Source organism: Ceratotherium simum, chromosome 32, assembly GCF_057802395.1.
Source record: "Ceratotherium simum simum isolate JZ-2026a chromosome 32, ASM5780239v1, whole genome shotgun sequence".
NCBI lineage: Eukaryota > Metazoa > Chordata > Mammalia > Perissodactyla > Rhinocerotidae > Ceratotherium > Ceratotherium simum.
This window is the reverse complement of record NC_141931.1, coordinates 19,291,674-19,308,945: the sequence shown is the minus strand read 5'-3', so window position 1 is coordinate 19,308,945 and position 17,272 is coordinate 19,291,674. Positions and strand designations below refer to the sequence as shown.

At 38.2% G+C, this 17,272-nt stretch overlaps 1 protein-coding gene across 1 annotated transcript in view; it reads left to right on the top strand.

The window, feature by feature from the left end:
* OLAH (oleoyl-ACP hydrolase) overlaps positions 1 to 17,272 on the top strand; it is a 35,537-nt gene that overhangs the window by 16,760 nt on the left and 1,505 nt on the right. The window contains exons 2-5 of the mRNA XM_004425454.2: positions 1,366 to 1,496; positions 9,466 to 9,604; positions 11,681 to 11,780; positions 12,469 to 12,638. Of these exons, the coding sequence (XP_004425511.2) occupies positions 1,366 to 1,496; positions 9,466 to 9,604; positions 11,681 to 11,780; positions 12,469 to 12,638 (540 nt within the window). The remainder of the gene's footprint in view (positions 1 to 1,365; positions 1,497 to 9,465; positions 9,605 to 11,680; positions 11,781 to 12,468; positions 12,639 to 17,272) is intronic.

Here is a 17,272-nt window from a genome sequence, read left to right as displayed (position 1 = left end):
TTGAAGTAGGGATTCTTGACTTTAAAAATATGGAATTGTTTTAAAGAATTGTTGAATTCAAGTAAGTTTTCTAGACTCTTCAATAGCCAAAAAAAAATGAGGTTCAGAAAATTCACCCATTTGCTGTGTCGCTTTTACCAAACTGTGGTAGGCTCTACTGAAGGTTTTTGCACTCCTTAAAAAATGACTCTAATGTTTTTCAAGAAAATGGTAGATAGCTGTGAAACTCTCATTTAGGGCTGATCCATTCATTGTCAATGAGTTTGTTGACGATGGGGTTGGTTAATGGGAACATAGCTTCAAGTAGGAATGTTATTCTTCCAAAGAAAAAATTTAAATTAGTCCTTTGTGTTTTTATCTTTAAATTACCAATTATTAACAGAAGTGCCCAAATATAAGACAAGGAGGTTTTTTTCAAAAATTATCTTGCCCTCGAAAAGGTTTTAACTTGTTCTTAAGTTCGTATAAAGTCTCCCATACTATTAGTGTTCTCTCAATTATTTTATTATGAAAAACAAAGTCCTCTTTAGTGAACACATTAACCTGAAAAGATCTCAATTTGTATTAATTTTAGATGCTTACAGAGATCACCTAATACTTAGTACTTAAGAATCGGTACTTAGTACTAAAAACTGGTACTTGAAAAAGGCAAAACAGATTTAATCATCATACTAGAGTTGATGATCTCACATTTGGAAAGACTATATATTTTTGTAAACAATTTAATAATCAATTTGAAAACTTTATAGGAAGTGTTTAAATTGTGGAGAATACAAATTATACATATAGGTTGAATTTTTTAAAAAGAAACGATCCTAATACTAGGTGAAAGGATACTTGGATCTTGGAGTAAAATTTCCAATGACAACATTATATGCAGATGGAAAGTGTTGTATTTATCTAACATTCAGAAGGGAGTGAAAGTTATATGCTCTGGAAAACTCTCAGATGACTTGAAAATTGGTTCTAGTAATCATGAAGACACTGACATGGAAGTTGCCCATAAACTGTTAAAATTATTAACAGTTTATTACTAAAACCATAAATAAAACTATTCCCTAAATTGTGAAAAAGACAATTTCTAAATTAAGATTTATATCACCTTAAATGTGCATATGAAATGTACTTACTAAATATTATATATAGATACTTGACTATTGCACCCACATCCCTAAAAGTTTGTATATTCAAATTGTCAAAAAGAAACCCAGAGAAACCTTTTTTATTGGAAAAATTGGCAGCCACTTTATATTTGAACATATTCTCCTTATAATTAATAAAGATTTCCATTAAAACACACTTAGTTCAGTTTGTACAGGTTAACTGATTTATGTAACATTAAATATATTTGAATTTTCTCCCTAGGAATGAAAAAGTTGTGAACTGCTTATACCAAAACCCTGATGCAATTTTTAGGCTGATTTGCTTTCCCTGGGCAGGAGGTGGCTCTAATTATTTTGCCAAATGGGGCCAAAAGATTCATAATTCACTGGAAGGTACGTTAATTTCCATCATCATCTAAGCAATTTATAAGGTCAGATGACATGGACATATAGGAATTTGAAGCATAGTATAGATTTTCCTTATTAGTAGGTAATTAATAGTAATAGGCATTCAAGATTGGTCTTCAATAAAATGATTTTTCTATTTCTCAAGTAAGAAATTCTGTTACCTTCATTTTGTTATTATCATTAGAGCTAGAAGGACTTTTTAGGAGATGGTATTCTAACCCTACATTTGTTTTTAATGCAATTATTGATGTGATTGAATTGAATCTACCATCTTGCAGTTGTTTTCAATTTGTCCCAACTGTGATTTGTTCCATTTTGCCTGTTTTCTCCTTTAATTTTGAATTAATGGGGTATTTAAAAAAATATTCTGTGTACTTAAAAAAATCTCCACTATTGCCTTTTTAGCCATATGGGTTTTTTTAATTGTTTTAGTGGTTGCCCTAGGATTTACAATATGCATCTTTAATTTATCATAGTCTATCTACAAATATTATTTTTGGTTAAATTTATTCCTAAGCATTTTATTGTTGTTTTTGTTTTTGCTGAGGAAGATTCATCCTGAGCTAACACCTGTTGCCAATCTTCCCCTGTTTTGTATGTGACCACCACCACAGCATGGCCACTGACAGACTAGTGGTGCAGGTCCACACCCGGGAACCGAACCCAGGCTGCCGAAGTGGAGCATGCTGAGCTTAAGCACTAGGCCACTGGGGCTGGCCCAGCATTTTATTGTTTTTGATGCTATTATAAATGGGATTGTTGTCTTAATTTCTTTTTCAAATAGTACGTTGTTAGTGTATAGAAACACAACTGACTTTTGTATGTTGATTTTGTGTCTTGCAACTTGACTGAACTCATTTATTAGTTCTAACAGTTTTTTGGTGGAGTCTTTAGGGTTTTCTACATATAAGATCATGTCATCTGCAAATAGAGACAACTTTACTTCTTCCTTTCCGATTTCAATGCCTTTTACTTCATTTTCCTGCCTAATTGCTCTGGTTAGGACTTCAGTACTATGTTGAACAGAAGTGGAGAGAGTGGGCATCCTCATCTTGTTCCTGATCTTAGAGAAAAAGTTTTCAGCTTTCCCCATTGAGGATGATGTTAGCTGTCAGCTTGACATATGTGGCCTATAATATGTTGAGGAGCACGTCTTCATATCTAATTTGTTGAGAGTCTTCATAATGAAAGGCTGTCAAATGCTATTTAACCATCTATTGAGATGATCACATGATTTTTATCCCTTATTCTGCTAATGTGGTATATCAAATTTATTGATTTGTGTATGTTGAACCATCATTGCATCCCAGGAATAACTTGATCATAGTTTATGATCCTTTCAATGTGCAGTTCTATTTCTTGTAAAATTTAAGAACCTATGACAGCATATTTCCATTCCCCCTCCCGTCCTTTTGCTATTGTTATTCTACAGTAAATTTTTATTATTTTTGCTTTGAATAGTTACATTTTAAAAGTTAGAGAATGAGAACAATATCTTTTATATTTACCCACATTCTATCATTTTTAGCACTTTCTTTCTTTGTGTACTCTGAGTTTCTATCTGGAATCATTGTCCAGCCTGAAGGAAACATTTTTATAGCACATGTCTGCTGGCAATAAATTCTCAAAGAAGACTGAAATTGTCTTTATTTTGCTTTCACTTTTGAAAGATTTATAATCTGGATATACAATTCTAGGTTGACATTTTTTTTCTTCATCATTCTAAAGATGAAATTCCATTGTATTCTGACTTTCATTCTATGAGGTGTGAACAATACTTATTAACTATATAAGCAATTGTCTTCTTTTCTCTAGCTGATTTTAAGACTGTCTCTTTATTACTTTTTTAAATTATGATGTGCCTTGGTGTGGTTATCATACCTCAATTCATTGAGTTTCTTGGATCTGTGGATTTACAATTGTTATTAAATTTGGAAAATTTTCAGCCATTGTATCTTCAGAAATGTCTTTTCTGCATCTCTCCTCCCTCTGTTTCTTGGATCCTTATTAAATATATGTTATTCCACTTGATATTGTCCAATAGATCACTGAAACTCTGTTCAATTTTTTAGGCCCCTTTTCTTTCTGTGCTTCAGTTTGAATCTATTATCCTGTCCTTCCTAGGCTCTTTCTTGTTGGTGAATGGTAAACTTGAATTTTTTCTCACAGCATTGTGAAACTAAATACCATTCTTCTTAGTAATTTTCCGTTTATATTTCCTTAATCTCTTGATATGAATAGCTTAAGAATAAGCCAAATGCCTTGAAGGAGAAAGCACTTAGCCTCTTGTCTCACTGAGATTGTGGCTTCTTAATTTCTGGCTGCCTTTGCAGCAGTGTGTTATAATTTTTCTCTCTCTAGCCCTGTGGGAATACAAAAAGCTCTGCTGGCTTCTTGGCCTCTTAGAAGTAGCCCTCAGCCTGGAGTCTTGAACTCTTGACCTGTGCCAAATAATTGACACATCTCCGTAGTGGGAAAGAGGCTGGAAGAATCTCAGTTCACTTTTCTAGAGTTCTCGTCTCTCCAGGCAAGTCCTAGATGCCTCAGAAACTCACTGATGCCTTCAAACAGACTGTGTGTGTGTGTGTGTGTGTGTGTGTGTGTGTGTTTTATTCAGTTTATCTATTCATTCAATAAGAGAGTTGGTCTGCTGCAAGATACTGCTTAATAACCAGAAATATTAAAGCTGTTTAAACAGAGTAATATCACAAACCATAGTGTACCAACTACCTTTGACAAATTTGCTCACAATTTTTTTTTACTTTTGATAGAATAAGGTCTCCATTAACTTTTTTATTTTAAATACAACTATTTTTTTAAATAGTTTTAGATTTATAGAAAAGTTGTAAAGATAGTACAGAGTTCTCATATACCCCTCACTCAGTTTCCCTGATTATTAACATCTTCTGTGACCACAGTACATTTGTCACAACTAAGGAACCAACACTGGTACGTTACTAGTAACTAAACTCCACAGTTTATTCAGATTTCACTCGTTTTCCCCTAATGTCCTTTTTCTGCCCATCCAGGATACCACATTACTTTGTTGGCCTATCTCTTTAGCCTTCTCTAGTCTGTAGCAGTTTCTCAGACTTTCCTTCATCATCTGGCTGAGGTTTGTCTGGTTTCTCCACTGTAAAGTTACTCCCCAGCCCCCCGCGTGTCCCCTCCGACCCCCCCCACCCGCTTTTCATACTCTACTCTTTGGAAGCAAGTCACTCAAGGGTTAGGGAGCTAAGCTCCATCTCCTTGAGGAAGAAGTAGCCACAAAAATTATTTGGAGTTCTGTTTCAGATATTTTTAAGGAAAAAAAACCATTTGACATTCTGATCCTTTCTAATCCCAATTCCTTTCTTTCCAGCTGGATGATTTATATGATACAAGGTGACCTGCCTTTCTTTGCTTAAGTTTTGCAGGTTAAATAGGACAATCTTAAATTAAACAGGAAAACAGGTTAAATAGGAAATCTTGTAAAATTACGCATTGACTCGAAGTCTTACGTAATTATAGTTTTCTCAATTGTAGAGTGAGATATTTGGACTGGACTTGTTTCTTCAGCTCCTGCCAGCTCTAATATTCTCCATTTTCCAGGAACCAACAGCTTTCCTGTTTGGTCTATTTGAAAGTCAGTTCTAGGCATTTCACCTACAGCTATATTCCTCAAAGTATGTGAACGTGGATGAACAGGGCTCTTCACACTATAGCATTGTTTTTAGTGACAAAACAAACAATAACCAAAAAAAACTCCTGGAAAAACACCAGCATTTTTGCCATCAGGCCTCCAAGAGACATTTCCCCTTTCCAAGGTGCCCTTCTATCCCCTGTAAATGCTGCCTTCCCAACATTACACCTTTCTGTTCCCTCAGGCCTTCCAAGTCCCTTCCTTTCCACTTTCACCAGTACTCTGACATGAAGTTTCAAAAAAATCCATTTATTAGAAGAAGAGAACCATGTTATTAATATATAAATACATTTTTAGAAATTATTGGAAGTACTTTCATAAGAGGTTTTTAATCAACAGCTGATGGTCCAATCTAGACAATTAGCGGCTGCTCCTTTAAACAAATTTTTACATAGTTGATATGTAAAAATGTATAAAGAATAATACCACACACTTAACCATGCCCATGACTCCCCTGAAAAAACAAAACATTACAATTGAAATCTCCATGTTCCTCTCCCCAATTGTATCCACTCTTTTCCCTTTTGGCTTCCTCAAATACAAGCAAGATACAGTATCATTTCACATATTTCTAACTTTATATAAATGTGTCATATTGTAAACATTCCTCTGAAACTTGCTTTTTTCTCCTCTATTTTTTGAGATTCGTCATGTGGATATGTGTATCCCTACTTCATTGACTTTTAACTATTATATAGTAGTTGTGTGACTAGAACACAATTCATGTATCTATTCTCTTTATAGGCATATAGGTTTTGCTATTATTAACAATGCTTCTATGAGCAGTCTTATATATGCATTCTTGCCTGCACGGGTATGAGAATCTATATCTAGGAGTGGAATTTCTTGGTGGTAGAGTATGAATGTCTTCAACTATATGAAATATTGTCAAATTGTTCTCAAAAATAATTGCAATGATTTACACTGCCAAAGCAGGATATAAAAATTCTTATTGCTCTATATCCTGACAACATTGTTCTTGCTAGACTTTTTGATTTTTTGCCATTCTATGCATGAAATTACTCTGATTTTGGTCTTTTTCCCAGTTTTATTGAGATGTAATTACCATGTAACATTGTATAAGTTTAAGGTGAACAACATAATGATGTATATATACATATTGTGAAATGATCACCACAAGTTTTTAACATCCATTACCTCACATAAAAAAATTTTTCCTGTGATACCTTTTAAGATCTACTCTCTTAGCAACTTTCAAACATACAATACAGCATTGTTAACTATAGTCACCTTGCTGTACATTACATCCCCAGGACTCATTCATAGTAATCAAAACAGTACGATACTGGTATAAAAACAGACACATAAACCAATGGAACAGAATTGAAAGCCCAGAAATAAACCTACGCATACAGAGTCAAGTAATATTTGACAAAGGAGACAAGAATACTCAGTGGAGAAAAGATAGTTTCTTCAATAAATGGTGCTGGGAAATTTGGATATTCACATGCAAAAGAATGTACTAGACCCCTATCTTACACCACTCACAAAAATTAACTAGATATGGATTAAATACTTAAGTGTAAGACCTGAAATCATAAAACTCCCAGAAGAAAACAGAGGAAAAAGCTCCTTGACATTGGTCTTGGTGATAATTTTTTGGATATGACACCTAAAGCAAAAGCAACAAAAGCCAAAATCAACAAGTGTGACTACATCAAACTAAAAAGCTTCTGCACAGCAAAGTTGTGTGCAGTTGTTGCTGCCACCAACAAAATGAAAAGGCAACCTACTGAATGGGAGAAAATATTTGCAAACCACACATCTAATAAGGGGTTAATATCTAAAATACATAAGGGACTCATACAACTCAAGAGCAAAAAAAACCAAACTGATTGAAAAAATGGGCAGGGGGGGTCAGCCCGGTGGCGTAGTGGTTAAGTTCACAGGCTCTGCTTCAGTGGCCTGGGGTTCACAAGTTCGGATCCCGGGTGCGACCTATGCGCCACTTATCAAGCCATGCTGTGGCAGGCGTCCCACATATCAAGTAGAGGAAGATGGGCACAAATGTTAGCTCAGGGCCAATCTTCCTCAGCAAAAAGAGGAGGATTGGCAACGGATGCTAGCTCAGGGCTAACTTTCCAAAAGAAAAAGGGCAGAAGACCTGAATAGACACTTTTCCAAAGAAGATATATGAATCGCCAACAGGGATGTGAGAAAGTACTCAACATCACTAATCATCAGGGAAATGTAAATCAAAATCACAATGAGATATCACTTCACACCTGTTAGGATGGCTATTATCAAAACAACAGATAACAAGTGTTGGCGAGGATATGGAGAAAAGGGAACCCTTGTGCACTGTTGGTGGGAATGTAAATTGGTGCAGCCACTATGGAAAACAGTATAGAGGGTCCTCAAAAAATTAAAAATAGAATTACCATATGATCCAGCTATCCCACTTCTGGGTATATATCCAAAGGAAACAAAATTGCTCTCTCAAAGAGATATCTGCACTCTCATGTTCATTACAGTATTATTTGCAATAGCCAAGGTATGAAAACAACCTAAGTGTCCATGAACGAATGAATGAAGAAAATGTGGTATATATACATATACACACAGTGGAATACTATCCAGCCATAAAAAGGAGGAAATGCTGCCATTTGCAACCACATGGATGGACCTTGAGGGTATTATGCTAAGTAGAAATAAGATAGAGAAAGACAAATATTGTACCACCTCACTTATATGTGGAATCTAAAAAATTTTTAAATGAACTCATAGAAACAAAGAACAGAGGTGGGAGGGAAAATGGCTATGGTCAAAAGGTACAAACTTCCAGTTATAAGAAATTCTTCTGGGGCCGGCCCCATGGCCTAGTGGTTAAGTTCAGCATGCTCTGCTTCAGTGGCCTAGGTTCATGGGTTCGGATCCCTGGTGCAGACCTACACTACTCATCGGCCGTGCTGTGGTGGTGACCCACATACAAAATACAGGAAGATTGGCAAAAAAAAAGAAAGAAAGAAATTCTTCTGATTTTAAATTGAATAACTGTTATTATAAGTGAGAGTGGGCATCTTTTCATATACCTGTAGCTATCTATGTTTTCTTTCCTATCTTATATGCCCACTTTTCATTTGTCTTTTTACTGACATGTAGAAATACTTTTTATATTCTGGACTCTAACTTTTTGTAGGTTTTGTGGGTTGCAAATATCTTTTCCAGTCTGTGCCATCTTTTCTCTTTTTTATGTGTTGTCTTCTGATTCACAAAAGTTCAAAATTTTTTTTTGAAGAAGAAGATTGGCTCTGAGCTAACATCTGTTGCTGATCTTCCTCTTTTTCTTTTTTCTCCCCAAATCTCCAGTACATAGTTGTATATCCTAGTTGTAGGTCCTTCTAGTTCTTCTGTGTGGGATGCCGTGTCAGCATGGCTTGATGAGCGGTGAGTAGGTCCATGCCTAGGATCTGAACCGGCAAACCCTGGGCTGCCAAAGCAGAATGTATGAACTTAACCACTCAACTTGATCACTCTTCTCTTAAAATTTCTACTCTTTATGGCTTGCTTTAAAAGTATACCCTAACTCTAAGTCACAAAGTTATTTGCCTATGTTTTCTTCTATCAATTCTTAAGTATTTTGTCAGGTTTCAGCTAGAATTGACTTTTACATATGTATGGTATGAGCTAGGTACCCAATTTCATTTATTTCACATGAATAGCCAATTAACTTGGCAACATTTATTGAGAGGTCTACACTTTCCCCCACTGATTTTTAATGTCAGCTCAGTTATAAATTGAGTTTCCACGCCCATATGGTCTATTTCTAGGCTCTCTATTCTGTTCCATTGGTCTGTTTGGTCTATTTCCTTTCTCTCGAATTTAAGGCATTCCAATGCCTTGTCTGCTGACCCTCTAGGCCACCCTTGAAACCTGATCTTTTATTTTCCCGACATAGGTGGAACAGCCCTCCCATGAGTGGATGCTCATTCACTACTTGAATTTTCGTTCCTTTTCATTTTTTTTCTTCCAGGTATTCCCTTTATTGTGAGCTCAACTATGCGTACATGTGGTTCATCTAGCACTTCTGGGTGTTTTGTAGTTGGAGAGTATTTTTCAGATACTTAGTCTGCTTTATTTTGCGCTATTACTCTTTTTATCAGCAAATTTGAAAACTTTTATCTCACTGGATTTGACCATTATTATTCATTTCTTTGAAATTTTTCACATCATGTTAATAGAAGTCCTTTTACAACATCCCAGTATCTCACTCACGGTCTGCATGTATTAACTGTGTCTCGCCATCCCCAGTGCACTCCATTAGGCTTGCTGGAAGAGAAAGTCGATCGAAAGAACCTTTTGCTAGTGACATCCACCAGGTAGTTGATGAAATTGCTTGTGCTCTGCTGCCAGTCCTCCAGGATAAACCATTTGCATTTCTTGGCCACAGGTATTTACGATCTGTTTTAAAAGACATTTGGGGGAGTCTCTTCAACGACACATCCATGGTTAAATGCTGTTCTTTGGGTCTTGGAAGATGTAGACCTTTTGTTTCGGTTACACTGCTTTGTCACTGTTTGAAGAAGTGATTGATTAAATATGGGTATAGCTGTTCTCAAATAAACAAGTCAGATTCAAAGAAATTGTGTAACAGGGACCATGAAGATGTAAATGCCAGGTAGTGTGATTAATTGAAATCTTTAAGGACTATGTAAATCCTGGACTCCTCTTGGCATCTTCTCTTTAGAAAATAGTCCCAGCATGTTGGGTAATCACGACCAGTCACAACTCTTACAACTGGCTGGTTTTTACAGGAATTATGCCTTTTTTCCTTTTAGGCAAAAAATGAAGATTTGTAAAAAATCAAGACTCTAGCACCCACTTATATTCCATTTATTTTTTAAATTAAAAAATTATATAAATAGTATATGTTTCTTAAGCTAGGTTGTATAATTTTAAGGTTAGGTCATGACCTCTGGAGTTTTGACTGCCTCTTACTCAGTTTGACCTGGGGCAAATTCCTTAGGTTTCTGAATTAGTTTCCTCCTCTATAAAGCTGGAATAATAATAATTCCTACTTGTGAGGATTAAGTGAATAACGATCACAAATTACTTGGTATATGGTAAGGACTCAATAAATTTTGTCTACTATATATTATATAATATAATAATTATATAATATTTATAGAAATGGTCAAGTAAAAAATGAAAAATAAAAAGTATCCATTATCCTAGATAATATTTTAAAATTTTGATGTGGTTCCATAGTATTTTTACATCATGAGTCCTGTTTTATAACATCTTTTCCTGACTTTTTTCACTTACTGTTTCTGTGGAAACCTTTCACTGCTATTAGAACACACTGCTTCATGACTTGTTTTTATTAAACTCCTTTTGTGGACATAAGAGTTACTTCTAGCTTTTTCTGTTATAAAAACACTTCAGTGAACATTATTGTAGAAAATTTAGTATACATCTCTTATACATTTCTTAGGATAAATTTCTGGAATTTAAGTTAATGATATGTACATTGTTAAAGATCTTGATATATATTTACAAATTACCTGCAATTTACACTCCATCAGCAAATGGACATAGAACTGAGTTTCTCATTTTCTCTCTTATTTACAAAAAATAATCTGTGGCAGTATTGTCTACAAAATATATCTACACAATGTCTACAGCAGTTCACGCACTTTTTGGAGCCAGCAATGCTTTAATACTTTTTAAAAGCATTGAGAACCTCAAAGAGCTTTTGTTTATGTGTGATAAATCTGTCAATATTTACCTAATTAGAAATTGAAACTATGAAATTTTAAAGATATTTATCTTAAAATAACATTCATAAACCCATTTTATGTTGACATAAATAATATATTTTTATGTAAAAGACTGTATGTAAAAAAAATGTATTTTCCGAAAAAGAAAAAAGAAATGAGAAGAGTGGCATTATTCCACACTTTTGCAAATCTGTTGAATGTCTGGCTTAACAGAAGGCAGGTAGATTCTCATTTCTGCTTCTGCATTCAAACTGTTGCAATATCTCATGTCACAGAGCCTCGGGAAAATTCAACGATGTACTCTTGAGAGAATGAGAGTAAAAAAGGCAAATGATATTTTAGTATTATCCTGAAAATAGCTTTAACCTCATAGACCACCTGAAAAGGTCTCAGGAATTCCTGGGAGTCCCAGACCATACTTTGAGAACTGCTGGTATAGACTATCAAAGATAGAGTGATATATGTCTTTAACTGAGAAAAGGGAATTTAAATTAATTTCAAGACATTTCAGAAATCAGTGCTATATCTTAGTTTGAATTATCTAGGATGTCTTGAAACACTTTTTATGCTGATATAAATCATGGAAAATAAACCTTTTACAAATAAATTAGAGATAGTATTTAACTAACGTTTTGCTTTTGACTATTTCATGCCCATTGCTGTGCTTATACTCATTCTTATCAACTTTTGATGGATTATCATGAGTTTTGTTGGACACTTATCATGTTTTTCTTTCCCAAATTTAGTATGGGATCCTACACTGCTTTTATGACTGCACTGCACCTAAAACAAAAACATAAGCAAGAACCAGTGCATTTCTTTGTGTCAAGTGTAACTCCTCCTCATGTAAGTAATCTCATTTCCCTTACGGAGGGTGGTGGAGAGGAAGGAAATGTGGGGAGAAAATCAAGTTGTTATTTTCCCATCTGGTGAATTTCGGTCCAGCAGGGGAGGATGGCAAGGATGGTATGGGCTCATGAAAAGACCCTCAAATCTCTTTCAATACCATCGTCTCGCCTTTTCCCTGAAATAAGCTTTAACCATTTCCTGGTCAGTGCCTACAATGTCCCTGCCATCTCCGAGCCAGTACTGACTGTAAGTGCTTTCTCTTTCATTCTGAGTCAGCTGGGAACTTAATGAACTCTCAGCAAAGTAACAGGATCAGAGCCAAGAAAGAATTCTTGAAATCTCCCAAGGGGACAGTGATGTCAACATTTTGGAACCACGCTGGCTTTTAAAGCTGGTGCTGCTGTTCCCCCTGCCTTTCTGCCCTCCTGCCCCATCCAGAGAAAGGCTCTGATTGACCTGGGACTCCAAGACAAGAGTGTCACTTTGGCAGCATTATGACACTGGAATTACTAGTGAACTTGCATCTCCCTGCTTTTAAAAAGAAATAGATTTCCCCTGAAACCTGCACATAAAGAAGTCCCCTTCTGAACCTTGAGTTAGTGACTTTTCCTTTAGATAGGTAGCTTTCAGTTTATGAATAAGTGTGTTATATGAAATATCAGGCCTATGTTGTTAATGTTTCAAGTTAAAGGCCCTGCCTAATATTCCCGAAGAAGTAGAATGCACAGAAGAAAGAATTCGCTGTGTCCTCAAGGGTTTTGGTGGCACCCCCAAGGATTTTATTGACGACAAGGAACTTTGGCAAGCATATACTCCCAGACTGATGGCAGATGCACGCATTTTTAGAAATTACACGTAAGTAACCGAGACAAGTGGGTTTTTTTTTTAATTATTTATAGAAAAACATAGATTGGCAGTCCTCTGAGGCTTCTCATACAGGAAGACAACATTATAAGAGTTTGATTTCATGTCCTTTGGGGCCATCTGTGATATTTTTACCAGCTTAGAATGGAGCCTGGGCACAGAAATTGTATCACTAAAGGATAAATAGAGCATATTTTTCTTTAAAATATATATATACATATATATGTATGTGTGTGTGGATGGTTCAACGTGTATGTTTTATCACATAAATATTTGTTGAATAAATTAATGCCAAAGCATTCCCATCTTCTTAGAGCGGTCAGCAGAAGCAGATCACTACTTGTTAAGTATGTAGATGAACCAAAGGAGGGAGGAGTGATTGCTTTTTTGTGAATTTTGTCCCAGAACTCATGTAGCTCCATGCACCCGTCCAGTCCCTTGTCTCAGGAGATGACTGTACTGACATTTTGTTACCGGATACATACCCAGGTTCTTTACCCGCCACACAAGAGGGGCCAAATAAAACTAGATTGCCAGGCTTATGGCAAGGAAAGAGTTTTTATTTCAGGTGATGTCAGCCGGAAGACGAGAGCTCTCAAATAGTCCCGTCCCACCAAAAGTTGGGAGGCAAGGGGTTATAAATGTTGTGAGGAATGTAGCTGTTTGTAGCCAGGGGGAGCCTGTGACCTTGCTGGTCAGCGCTTTCCCATGAGCCTTCCTTTGGCCGTGTGAGGCTGCTGGCAGGGAGGAGGATGGCGAGATAAGGGAATTGCAGGTGGGTGTCCTTCAACTGTCTCTGTCTCCGTGGTGGATGGTGGATTCTGGTGCCAGGAAGCCAACGAGTTGAGGTCTGAGAAGCTTTAACTTCTTGATATCAGTTTCCCTGTAACAAACCTCAAGCACTGGTAATTAGCCAAAAACTTCAGTGTGAGCCCAGCTTGAGGCCACCTGGGCTTTTAACAATTAGTAACTTTTCTATCTGCCCTGTGAAGTTCAGAGATACAAAGGTTTAAAAAAAAACCCGATAGTTACATATGAATGTAACTTAGGGAAACAGGGATAGAGGATGAGTGCTTTCGGTTTTAACCCCATGTATTCTGGGTTTAATGTAGGGGAACTGATATCAGGGCCGGTATCAATTTGACTCTGCTGACAAGACTGAAGTCCTAACCTTCTGTAAAGGCTTCTCCAAGAATCTAAACCTACAAATGCCTCTTTCTATTCTAACTTCCCCACAGCCCCCATCGTGGGGCCAGCATTTGGCCCTTAGTCCCCATGATACACTATGATGCATTTCTTCCATTTCGCCTGGGCTTTGTCTCCTCCGTGTAAGTTCCTAGAAGGCAGATGCTTGGGCCTATGTTTATTTTATTTCCTCAAAGCCTGAAACTGGGCATAGGGCCACCACGAGCAGTGCTTGTGACTACAAGTTTACACAAATAGCTACAGTGGAGCAGACTTGCAGCGCCTTGAGAATAGCCAATCCTGTTCAGCTCTGACACGTCCCTCCACTCTCTGCCCACCTCCCATCCATCACAAAGTCCCCCATGCACTTTCTGGACGCCCCACATCTACCCGTGTCTCTCCATTTCTACCCCAACCATCTTCGCCCACGTGTGGTTCTCAGCTGTCTACATTCCTGGCTTAGCTTAGGGTCAGAATCAAGGAAACACCAGTCTGACATCCCCCTGCCCAAATTAAAAAGTAATCCAAATGACTGCGGACATTCAATGGAATAACATCTACAAAGGTTTTTAATAATTAAGTCTTGCACAATGTTTAAACATGCCACTTTCAGCATCAAAACCTCTGGCTGACTAGCTGTGAGATTTGGAACAAGTTTCTTTGACACTGTGTGTCTCATCTGTCAGAGGAAGTAACTTCCTCCAGGTGCTGTTTCGAGGATGAAATGAGGTCATGCTTAGTAGACGGTTCGGCACATAACAAACCACAAGCAAGTTTTAAAAACAAAATACAACAGAAAACTCACTGCCGAAGGCTCTTGTTGTGACTTTGTTAAAACAACGTTGGTTAAGTAGAGCCCTGGGTGTCAGATGGTGAGCCCCAGTTCAACAAGAGACCACAGAGAAATTGAAATGTCTCGAGAAGCTTATTACTCATGGGTCCTGGAGGAGGGTCATGGTGCACGTTGCAGGGCCACGCAGGAAGGTCAAGGCAGGGTGCAGGCAGAGAGTGAAGTACGACCTGGGCACATGCACTTATTAGGGTGTGTGGGTGGAGTGCTTTGAGGTTCCTGGGCTAAGGCCAGATTGGTTAATTCAAAGCAAAAAAGGCAGGGTTTTGGTAATCACAAAGCAGGTGGGGGAGTCATATTAGGAACTTACCTTTACTTGTGACTCTGGGCTGTCATCAGGGGCCTGCACTCTTGGGAGAGTTGGGGTCAGTTCAAGGCCCCTGCAGGCCACTTGGCCACACAGTGTGGATGCCAAGGCAGCGATATTATAGGGTAGCTTAGCTAAACTCTCAACAGCTCTCAACAAAACCTCCCCAAATCCAAAAATAAAAGATAAATCACTCACAAGGATATTCCACTCAGAGAATATAAAACACCTTCTTAACTTCTCACCCTCTCCCCAGGGAATCAAATCGCAATAGCTACCCACAACTGTTAGCTTCCTCTCTCCAAATTCCAAAAATTCTGCCCACACCCTGCTCTCTGGATTCTTCTCCTCTCTTTGCTCCTGCTCCTTCCACCTTCTCAGTCTGTTCTTCTCCCTTCACCCCTCCATAGCTCTCAGCTTTTTCTAACATAAATAAAATCAGGCCTACAGAGCATCTCTCAGTTCTCTCCTTTCCCATCACCTACCACCAAGGCTCAGACCCTGGGGGCCAAAATGAAAATCTGTGACAAGTGGGAAAGCTTTGATGCTCCCAAGTGATTCAAGCTGTCCTCATCTCTTGCCTGGACTATTGTGCTGATCTCTCCTCTCCTTCTGGGACCCAATTACACACACGTTAGGCTCTTTGATATGGTCCCATGGCTCTTGGGTGTTCTGTCTCTTTTTTTAACTCTTTTTTTCCTTTGCATTTTAGTTTGGATAGTTTCTGTTGACCGTCTTCAGGTTCAAAGATTCTTTCCTCAGCTGTGTCAAGTCTACTGATGAGCCTGTCAAAGGAATTCCTCATTGTCATGGCTACTTATTTCTAGAATTTCCATTTGACTCTTATGGTTTTCATCTCTCTAATGAACTTCCCCATTTGTTCATGCATGTTATCCACCTTTTCCTTTAAATCCTTTGACATCTCATCCTAGGTATTTTAAAGTCCTTGTCTGATAGATCCAACATCTGGGTCTTATCTGAGTCTGATTCTTTTGATTGCTTTACCTCTTGACAATGGGTTCTTTAGTTCTTGCTTTCTTGTGTGTCTGATATTTTTTAAAATTGAAAGCCAGATGTCATGCGTAAAACAGAAACTGAAGGAAGTATTTTTTACACCTGGATTTGAGCACATCTCCTCTTCTGTGTGGGGAGTTGAGTCTATCTAGACTGGAGTTGAGCTGTGTTTGGATTTTGTTGTTACTATGGTTACTTCAGGGCAACACCAGCTTCCAAGTCCTCTAGTGTTACTGTGTGCTTACCGTGGGAACTGGGTTGCTGGCGAGGTTTTCTCAATTTTTCTGTCTTCCCTGTGCCTCACAGAACAGTCTCTCTCCATGCTCTCCCCACTGACAGACAGCTGTTGCTTGTTACCTGATGTGTGGTGTTAGCCTCTGGGGTAACATGGGGAGTTCTTGGATGTCCTAGACATCCAAGTCTTGAACTTCAATCCTAGGCAGGCCCTCTGTGCCTGTGCCTTGTGGGTAGGACTTTCTCAGCATGCCTGCCCCTTCTCCTTGTATCTGTGGTCGGTCTCCGGTGGAAGTTTCCAGTCTCTATCCAGAAGTGGAATACTTCTTCTTGGATTGTGGGTCCAAGACCACTTCCCACTTCTTCCCCAAGGGTAGAGGGTTAATGCTTCTATCTCCTGCAGCCACGGTCTTTGCCTGTGCCCTGGGATCAAAGTGTCTGATGCCCCTCCTCCAGCAGCTTGACGCTTTTGCTTAGTAGGAGAGAAGGGCCTGGGCAGGGGGCAGGGTTAGCACCTGTCTCATGGCCACAGCCAATTTCCTGCTGCCCACCTGCCCTGCCAAGGGTGCTCTTTCTGGCTTTCTGCCTTGCTTCCAGTCTTTCTCCTGAACCTCTAGTGGAGGCCCATTGGAAAGAGCCTGTAAGTCAGTGTGAATCCCATCTGACACACCACCCCACACTCTGTCTCCAGCATTTGGTTAACATTTCAGCTGATTTGTTCTTACTCGAATGTACAGCAGACACTCCTTCCTCCCATGCTTTGCCCACGTGAGCCAGTCCACACATACCCCTCTCCTTAGAGGGGCCTGATCCTTCCTTGGAATTCAGTTTCTAGTTTGCTTTGCAAACTCAGCTCCCTGATAAGTTCAAGAAAAGTTATGATCTTGTAGTTTGTCTGGCCTTTTTCCCTTGTTAGTCTGAGAGTGGCATACCTAGTTTTCTACCTTCTGGGAAGAAGCAGGAATTCTTGCCTGGTCTATTAAATAGCCATTGAACTGGTCCTCTCACAGAGGACCCCACACTACCCATTCCCCA